General features: G+C 33.6%; 1 protein-coding gene across 1 annotated transcript; it reads right to left on the bottom strand.

The window, feature by feature from the left end:
- Window positions 1-757: 757 nt before the first annotated feature.
- LOC133173721 (E3 ubiquitin-protein ligase PPP1R11-like) lies at window positions 758-10,137 on the bottom strand. The gene is made up of 4 exons (XM_061308740.1): window positions 9,989-10,137; window positions 3,780-3,888; window positions 3,509-3,634; window positions 758-977 (listed from the first exon to the last, which is right to left on the bottom strand). The coding sequence occupies exons 1-4, from the start codon at window positions 10,055-10,057 to the stop codon at window positions 946-948; spliced, it is 336 nt and encodes a 111-aa protein (XP_061164724.1). The 5' UTR covers window positions 10,058-10,137; the 3' UTR covers window positions 758-945.
- Window positions 10,138-10,443: the final 306 nt, after the last annotated feature.

Here is a 10,443-nt window from a genome sequence, read left to right as displayed (position 1 = left end):
AGATGCGGACATACAAATTTTAACATTTTTAATTCGTAGGCAATTATTCAATAGAAATTAGACAAGAAATTACTCCTGAACTTAATGTACATAACACAGTGTTGGACCTGAAATCACTTCAAATTACAGTAACTGATTTTACCTGTACAGTATAACGAATCAGGATAGAAATTTTTTCTTCTATATAGATAAAAAGAACAGATATCAAATCAAACAGTTTCCAAAATTAATACCAAAAATGTTAATCTCTATGTCTTGACATTCCTTAATGACATTTTTTAATGTTAAGAAATGAACTGAGGTGGATTTATTGGGTGCTTATTTACAGAATATGACAAAAACCAGAAAAAATCACCACTGTTTATAGAATATGACAAAATTCAGAATAAATCACCATTGTTTACATTGATATCTTAGCTTTATTTAAAATATTCATTAACACACATGAAATCATGTTACAAAATTGAAAGTAAAAAAAAAATAAAAATTGAATTAACTTCTATGATGCCTTGCAAAAAAAAAAACAAAAAACAAAAAAAAAAACAAACAACCAAACAAACCAACAAACCAACACCCCCATCCCCCCCCCCCCCCCCCCCTCAAACAACAAACAAAAACATTTGGTCATGATAATTTTCCTTCTTTGTTTCAGAGGGGGGAAAAGCGAAAAGAAGAAACTTCATAAATTTTTAATGGCATTTCAAGATTATATTTTGTATCTTTAATAATATAGAATTAGAGGTAAAAAAAATATATATATACAAAGTTCTTGCACAGAGTAAATAATGAAGGTTCCTGTACAAATAAACACTTCTGCTAAAAATTATATTTTAATATTATTGGTGATAATTAGTTGTAAGTTATTTGTAACAGCATCAAGAAAATACACACTAAATGTAACAAAAATATGACAATTTATCACAATTTGATTAAATGTGAACCTGATTAACTAGGAGCCTCAGAACTAGGACCAGTATCTGAAAATAAAAAAAAAGATTTGTTTCATTGAAGGATTAAAATGTGACAAATTACACTCTGGATTTGAACCCAGACTGTCTGAGCTTTAAGACAGGTATCTGGCCATTGGAGAACAAACCTGCTTTATTGCAAACAATAAAATAAAGAGCTTCAATCCATTGTCACTAGAAATGTCAATGATTATTTGAGTACTCAACTTTTGTTCTATCATACTGATCATTAAATCAATATTTTTTTTTACTTAGTTACTCCTTAAAAATGTGCTACTTTTAAAACAATTATCTTAAATTCAAGTTAATAAAATTGACTAGACTTTTTTCTTCAGCTCGTCTTTTAGTGTCCAAATTAGACTTTTATTTAACATTGTGGCTCAAATAGTTTTTTTAACATATAGTCAAGAATGATTACATTCTTTTGCATAAATGTAATTGGGGAGAAAGATCTGTCCATTGGTATACCCATGGTGCTTACAGTATATACTCGCCTATAAGTCGGTTTTTTGGGAGTTAAAATTTGGTCCAAAACTCTATGTCCGACTTATAGGCGAGTCATAAAAGGATTAGTATTTTTCTGGACAGCGAAATGTAGTATTTTATAAACATTTCCAATGATTTTCGCTGAACAATGTCTGGATATATTAAATCATTTAGGTATTCTAAGATTATACATAAACACAAGTATTTACATATTTTAATAATTTTATTTTCATCTTAAAGTGTGTATTATATATTTTTCTCATGATTTAAAATTAAATATCAGCATCATTTCTAAAAAAAATATTAATCAAAACCAGGTTCAGGGTTCGAAATTCACTATATACAACTCGCAAAACGCGAGTTAGAATTCCTAAATAGCGAGTTAAAAATTAGGTAACTTGCAAAAACTTGCGAGTTGATTTTTTTTTTTTTTTTTTTTTTTTTGCATTGAAACTGTAGCAAAATTATATAATATGACAGAACACAATGCTTTTGATTAAAATCAGTAATTTAAAAAAAAAGTCACACTGTAGTTGTATTTTGTGTATTATACAGTAGTTACTTTTTCCTTAACATGCATAAGTTACATGTATTTAATTTATATAAATTTAACTTTATATGAAAATTGCGAGTAGTCTTATAGAATTGCGAGTTCACTTTCTTGGTACTCGCAATTATTTGCGAGTTGTAATTTTAGGGAGTTTCTAACCCTGAGGTTAAAACATTACACCATTGATTTGAAATTGTCAACTGATTCTGGCAAAAAGTTGTACCAACTTATAAGCGGGTCAATGGCAAATCCCTCCAAAATAACCTCAAAAAATACAACCAACTTATAGGCGGACCGACTTATAGCCAAGTATATACGATATGTTTATCAAAGGTAGTTACCATTGGTAGATTTTTTTTTGCAGGCCGACCACATTCATGGTAGCATTGGCAGATATTTTTGTTCATTAGAGATACTTTCAAAATGACAGCAAGCACAGTGCACATGAATGTCAGTGACATATCAAGTGCAGTACTGCCACTTCAGATGACATTGAAAGGATAAAAAACTTTAAATGTCTTGTCAGAGGAAAAGACGTAAAATATATGTCATCATATAATACTGAGAGACGGCAATTTCATTAAATTGATGAACTTGTGGTACATATTGGTGCTTGTCATATCTAAGGACTGACATTTGATTAAAAAGGAAAAAAAAAGTTTGACATGTAATTGAGCAAATTGAGCGTGAGCTCATTTGCAGTCTTACTACCAAACCCACAGGTTACCATTAGTATTCACTGGTTGCCAATGACATCCACTGATTACCATTAGTATCCAATGGTTACCAATGATATCCAATGGTAAACATTGTTAATTTCCATGCATTTAATCACTGTTAGATCAGCTATCAAAAATCTGTTCACAGTTCTAAGGTAACCAACAGTACCACTGTCAAAAAATGGTACCAATGGCACCCATTGGTACTGATAACAATTTTACCATTCAATAGTAGAACTTTGAAAAGTAGGTTAAACTTCAAGGTCAAGGTCACAAGGACAAGATTTATAGTAGTATTTTGGAAAGGTCTTGTCACATGTAATGCACATGTGAAATATGAAAGCCATATCTTCTCTCATTCAAAAGTTTTGACCAAGGTTAAAGCTTTTGTGACAGACTAACAGACGGATGGACAGACTGATGGACAGACCAATGAGATTTCGTGTCTCCTCACTTTCATTAAGACACCTATCTCACAGAACTGCTATTTGTTTGCCATTTATCCTGTAGAAAAGCTTAGCCATGCACAGTGTGCTCCTGATTTTAATGCACTCACAGTCTTGTCTTAGCTGGAATTGTTATCGTCATCCAAAGGCAGGACCACATTCACATCATAAGACATTTTAAAGAACCCTGACCTCTGAACCTTTGTTGGTGATTCTTGTTGCAAGTAAAAAAAATTCTCTTGGACATTTAATCCTAATCAGTACTAACAGTGAGAATTTTCATTTTTTACATGAATCTGAAAACCTCTCTTATCTAAAAAACAAGATAACATTTGATACCTTGATCCTGATCCTTGTCTGTGCGAAAACATTTATCTTTGTGTCCTCGACAGCTACGACATTCATCATCAGAATCCTCTGAAGATGACTCGTCAAACATCCTTGGTTTCTCATAAATACAACAACCTGAAATACAAGTGAAGATCAGTAACAGAGGGGAAAAAATGAAAATCCAATCAAACACAATTTATAATGGCTGACCCATGATTGATAGTCAAAAATTGTCTATATTTGTTAGTTATGTTTAAAACCAGTCAAAAATTGAGCTTACATTTTGACTTTTTTTTGTTCATGTGTTCATTGTCCACTGTGTCTGTTGTCCATTTCACCTCTCTCTTATTTTTAGGCTTCTTTAACTTGAGATGTAACACCTGTCTTTCCTGGAAAAACCAGTTCAACAAAATATATATATAGGAAGGATATACAATAAATTTGTGATTTTGACATCAATCTTTTTTCCTCAATTTCCATATACTTTTAACTTGCACCCAAAATAAGTACAGTTGAACTCTGATATCTCGAAAATCCATATCTCAAATACCATGGATATGTCAAAGTGATTTTGGAAGTCCAAACCACTTATTCTTTAAGTATATATTACCCTCGAAATCTCAAAACCTCGGATATCACTAATTTTTTTTCAGTCCCATCGAGTTCAAGATAACCAGATAGAAAAATGACTACTTTTTTTAAAATGAGTTTTTTTTCCTGGCATGTATTAAAAGCCTAATATGTTGATGGTGCGACCGTTGGGGCGAGCCCAGTAGTTCACTTAATTTTAAGATCCACCTCTTCAAACAAGCATTCTGAGAGTATTGCATTAGCAATACTAGTCCCCTACCGGCAAGTGTAATCTGGTTCCCGTAAGAATTGAAAATGCCATAATTCCGTCAAAAATTAATGAAACGGGACGAAATGCAAACTTGATCTATAACTAATCAAGGTAAAGCCACATACCAAAAATCAGCTCAATATCTACAAGCGTTTAGAAGAAAATTGCGGAAAACCCTTAAAAATTGAAAAGGCCGTAATTCCGTCAAAAATCAATGAAGCGGAACCAAATGCAAACTTGATCTGTAACTCATCAAGATACACTCACATACCAAAAATCAGCTCAATATCTGCAAGCGTTTAGGAAAAAAGTGCGGAAAACCAAGTGGGACAGACTGACAGACAGACAGAGGGACAGACAGACGGACAGACAGACAGACAGACGGACGGACAGACGGACGGACGGACAGACTCAGAGGAAACCTATAGTCCCCTCCGGTTTCACCGGTAGGGGACTAATAACATGAGACATTTGGAACGTCTAGACTGTGACGTCATATTACATCGTATGTTAGCTTCATTTCCATAAACGAAGTTTGAAAAGTGAAAAATTTTAATAAAGAACATTTAATCTACTATCTGTATGCAATATCCATTAATTTAAGGTGAGTTTATATTTTTTGTGAATTTTTTGTTGCTGTTACCACGAGAATGAAGTTAGCAGCGAGAACAACGAGCATTGCATTGTGGGTCTCGAGGTAACTGTGGGAAAAATTTCATTTGGATCAATGTGCAAAGTCCGAATTTTCTCTTTGCCCAGGCGTTGTTGTTAGAGCTCGCATTTCGAGCTGAGCTTTGCGCCGCTTGCTGTGATTGCTATGAGTTCCTGGGTATACTCTGAGTATGTTAACTTCACTAACATCACAGCTAGAAAACCTCCATACAAATCGTAGCTGTAATGTAGCATAATAGTGAGCACAGACAGTGACACAAAGCGCTGCTCACACTGCAAGCTCTAAAAGCAACAACTGGGCAAAGAACAAATTTGGACTGTGCACATTGATCCAAACGAATTTTTTTCCCAGTTACCTTGGGACCCACAATGCAACATGAATGCATTTCACTGCAAACTACCTTCTTGCGGTAACAACAAAAGTTCACCAAATAATAAACTCACCTTGATTTAATTGATATTGCAGATAAATAGTTTAATCAAGGTTCTTTATTAAAATTTTCACTTTTCAGACTTCGTTTTGGTAATGCAACTAACATATGATGTCATGTGACGTCACAGTCTAGACATTCCAAATGTCTCGTGCGGATTGAAGAGGCAGATCTAAGTTAAAACTGAATACAAGTAAACTTTGGTATCTCGACATCGCATATGTTGACAAACTTGGATATGTTGATGTCTGTCCGCATTCCTGGCAGTATTTACTATATAAATATAGTACAGAAATGCTGTACAAGTTGACTTAATTTCTCAATTCTTCTTAAATCAAAAGTAGACATCCCTTCATATAAAGGCAAGACATGTGTTGTAAACAGTTTAGTTCCTTAAATTTTTGACAACTTGAAAGCATGAAATGTAAGAACAAAGGATATTAATATGCAAAGCAATGATTGCTTGTTGTTTATTCTTTACAATGTGCAATAATGAAGCTAGAATAAATGTAAAACTAGATATCATTGAGATGGTGGCCACCTCAAAGGGCCCCGCTTTTAGCAATGAACATAAAAATGTAAGGTAGCTGAAAAGGGTTTATTTTGAAGAGGAACATTTGTGTACTATTAAGGTATGTGTTGTTTGAGTCTAAAGAGCTTCTATGTCATCCTTTTTATAATAAAAAATGGCACGAAAATCACGAGTACTCCATACCCTCTATCAATAAACGGCACAAAAATTACGAATGTTGCACATCCTCTATCAAAATATAAAAGGAAAATCACAAATGTTTCGTACCCTAAGTTAATTGGTAAAGTTTGAGGCTGACTGGACTTGAGGGAAAGAAATTATGCACCAAACAAAGATTTTGAACAGAGAGGCTATTTTTGACCTTGACCCTTGACCTAGAAACTTTGTTCAAGGTCACTACACATCCACTGACCAGTGGCACTCTGTGAGTGAAGTATGAGCCACATTGGACCAAGAGGAGAGGAGATGTGCTCCGAACAAGGATTTAAACAGAGAGGCTATTTTTGACCTTGACCCTTGACCTAGAAACTTTGTTCAAGATCACTTCACATCCATTGACCAATGGCACTCTTTGAGTGAAGTATGAGCCACATTGGTTCAAGGGGAGAGGAGATATGCTCCGAACAAGGATTTTTCATATAATTCTGCTATGATCTTAACCTTAGACCTAGAAACATGTTTCAAGGTCACTGCACACCCTTTATCCAAAGGCACTCTGTGGGTGAGGTATGAGCTAGATTGGGCCAAGGAGAGAGAAAATATGCTCCGGACAAGAATTTAAACAGAGAGGCTAATTTTGACCTTAACCCTTGACCTAGAAACTTAGTTTAAGATCACTGCACATCCAATGACCAGTGGCACTCTGTGAGTGGAGTATGAGCCACACTGGGCCAAGAGGAGAGAAGATATGCTCCTGACAAGGATTTTTCATATAATTCTGCTATGACCTTAACCTTTGACCTAGAAACATGGTTCAAGGTCACTGCACACCCTTTACCCATAGACACTCTGTGGATGAAGTATGAGCCAGATTGGGCCAAGGAGAGAGGAGATATGCTCCGGACAAGAGATCTCGGACTGATGGACGGACGGACAGACTGATCACTATAGGGCGCCCGCAGAGTGGGGCCCTAATAAATGTACTTTGTTGTTATGACAGAAAATTCCCTTTTGATCTATCAGTGTCTATTTCGACACTATTTCCCCAATTGAATCAGTACCGGTCCCATTCCCAATGGGTAGAAAAAAAATCGCTGTATATGTCAACATCGGCAATTTTCTGCCCTATTAAATCTAACTGTTTGTCAGATGGTCGCTCGTCATGCACGATGACTCGTGTATCTCGACATAGTAAGAAAATCACACCTATTACACCCATGTTTTGACAGCACACTGCTTAATTAATTAAATAGACTGTGTTTGTAGAAGTATCCCAAGTACCCTTGGCAGTCTTTGAGATGTTAATTGCATAACAAATTGGGTAATATCTAGGGGTGCAACGATACACCAACCTCACGATACGATACGTATCACTGTATGTTCACGATACGATACGTATCACGATATGTGTCAAGGTTAAGAAGTCTTTCAAGTTTGTCATCATGTTTTTTAAAAACTTGACAGGGTTATATCAAATGTTCATATTTTTTGATAATAATTAAAATATCATTTTGTTAACTTGAATTGGATTGATAAGTAGAACAATATTCTAAACCAATGACAAACATCTAAAGGGAACTACTGGGACCTTTCTTAATGATCTTCCTTTTAAATTGGAATGAAAAAGGAAGACATTCATTCTTTTATTCCTTTTATTTTCCTAGAAAACCGGTTGTCATATTTCTCATGTTTTAGTCAACAAGACAGCGAATTTTCATTGAAATACACGCGTGAATTACCATAGAATACGTTTAGATCTAAAGGGTTTATCATTTGTCTTAACATCTATAACTTTTAATCACATTAGGAATGAAAAAGTCCTTCTCCGTGTTAAATCTGAGGTCTGTAATTCTGGACCGATTGAACCAAACCGCGATATCAGTTTAGCGTATCGTGAAAAATACCGTGGAAAAATATACCGCAATATACCGTCAAACGGTTTATCGTTGCACTCTTAGTAATATCATTGATAAATCTACATAGTTTTGTGTAAATGTACAGACGTTTATTTATATCGAAACTTAACATAATTTTAATTTGAAAAAGTTAACTGAAGTACAATGAACATTATGAATAACAAACACATTGAATTTAATTCCAACGAAGGAATTTTACAATTTTTCAAAAGATATTTCATGGTAAAAATGCATTCAAAGGGTAACAATCCAATCAACAACACAATTAACTGAATCAGTCATGTTTCATGCATATGTAACATCACTGCGTTAGTTCGAATACAAAAAATCTTTTAAAATTTTGTTTTTTAATGAGTTTTCTCCCTGAAATAAAATAAGAATACGCATTTAGTTTTTTTTTCTGTATCTCGGATACCAACTTTATACAGTTCGAAGTTTACACAGCACATTTCATTTTCTGTTCTGACATAAAACAAAAGTTACATACAGAATGCTGGATGGAAAACTTAGTCAATTTAGAAAGATTTCGATATGGAGAAGGAACACATTTTATCAATAAGATATTTTTTTTTACATGTTTAATAACTCCTTAGATTTTGTATTTTAATACGGTAAGTATAGACTAGAGGGATTGGTGAAATAAGACAGACTAGGGTCTACTGAAGTCATGTACGGAATAAACTTGTCATTGTTTTGCAATATTATGATATGCAGTGAAATCTTGAACGTTGAGTCTCAACTCTGAGGGCGAATTTCTGGTTATAAGTTTTGATCCGGTTTACCTCGGTAAAACAAATGAACAGTTTATACAAGATGGCATCTAAAAGATGCATGTATGATTAATTATATTAATATTAATCATGTTAATTGGAAATTTAACGCGGAAATAATGCTGCTGATGAAAAAAAAAGAGATAGAATTGCAAGAATTTTATGACGTTTTTCATGTGCATTTACAATGTAGGAACCTTAATATGAAGAGCTAGAACAACATATTAACCAAATTACACATGCAAATAAAGTAAAAATCTTTTAATAAAAGAATCGAAGAAATATTTTTTTGTGCCTTGTTTACCTTACTTAAAATGCAGTATTTATATTTATAATGCTTCAAAGATTCATCAAATGATCAATTTCCACATTTTTAACACATGGAAAGATAAAAAGTCGGGTATTTATAATTAGACTCTTTAGATTTCCAACATTAAAACTGTCTTTACAGTATGTTCTACAATTTACCATACATGTTAAAATTTGTCCAAATGATTCAAAACTTATTTTTGAAAAGGAAAATTTAACATTTTCTGTTCATTATCATTGAACAAACACCATTACAATATGCAGCATTTATCTATTCTCTGAAGCCTTATATAAAACATCAGAATGTGGCATTAAAGTAAAAAAGAGTTGTTTGTCCTCGAAAAAACAATCATTTATAACTTTTTTCTTTATTAAAATAGTCATCATCTTTCATCACCGCCATACTGGAATACTTCCCGCTCTTTCGTAAACCGAATAAACCACCATCGGAGGTGGTTTGGTTGGTTTCACGAACTGGTTTCAGTTACAGCAAAAACAAATAGAAAGCTGGTTTTGGGTTTAAACTAGTTTAAAACCAGTTTGTGGAACAAATGAACAGTTTACAAAACTGGTTCAAAACTAAAACCAGTTTTTGAGAAACAAATTCGCCCTGATATATCGACACCTCAGATATCTCGACATTTTCCGATAGTCCCGCCGATGTCAAGATAACGAAGTTTACCTGTAGGTATCCAGTAAAACGCATCTGTGCTCACCCTAACGGTTGCACCGTAAACATATCAGAGAATCTGTAAGATTTCATTTGGATAACACAGCAATGCCTATCCGAATTTTCTCGAAAGTTCTATTAAAGAAATGTCAAATTTAGCTACTTGATCAATGAAACATATTGATTTACCTCTGGTTCTGTAGCTTCAATCACTTGTGTTTCGGAGGTACCTGTCGATTGTGACTGAGCCTCAGCCATTGATGAAAATTTACATAATATTCTGTCTTTTTCTGGGAAAAGATTGACAGGTGGATGCGTTCGTAATTAGATAAGTTTTACATAAATCAGGTTGCTATTAAACACATATCTTAGGCACATATCATTATAATATTAGGAGAAAAGAATGTTCAAATTAAAGGCAAAGAAATGTACTTTACAAGATAGAATATTAAAAGAAATTTCAAGATGATCCTCAGAAGCGAATCGTTAATAGCACGATTTAATATAAAATAATAAATCTTAAAATAAAAGAAAAAAGAATGATAATAGATTTTGATTGATTTATGTAATTTCAATGCATCGTATATTCCAAACATAACATCTAAAAGTTTATATGATAGATTTATAATAATGGTGACATGATG

This window comes from Saccostrea echinata, unplaced genomic scaffold (assembly GCF_033153115.1).
Source record: "Saccostrea echinata isolate AGI-Se365-2 ecotype Australia unplaced genomic scaffold, CSIRO_AGI_Sech_v1 ptg000056l, whole genome shotgun sequence".
NCBI lineage: Eukaryota > Metazoa > Mollusca > Bivalvia > Ostreida > Ostreidae > Saccostrea > Saccostrea echinata.
This window is presented reverse-complemented; position numbering and strand designations above follow the sequence as displayed.

Bases quoted from the DNA above. Each gene is read 5' to 3' on its own strand.
- LOC133173721 (XM_061308740.1), bottom strand. From the start codon at position 10,057: ATGGCTGAGGCTCAGTCACAATCGACAGGTACCTCCGAAACACAAGTG. The intron at 3,889-9,988 runs GTAAATCAATAT...TGGTTTTTCCAG, and splicing joins TTGAAGCTACAGAACCAGAG to GAAAGACAGGTGTTACATCT. The intron at 978-3,508 runs GTATCAAATGTT...TTTTATTTTCAG, and splicing joins AGACAAGGATCAGGATCAAG to ATACTGGTCCTAGTTCTGAG.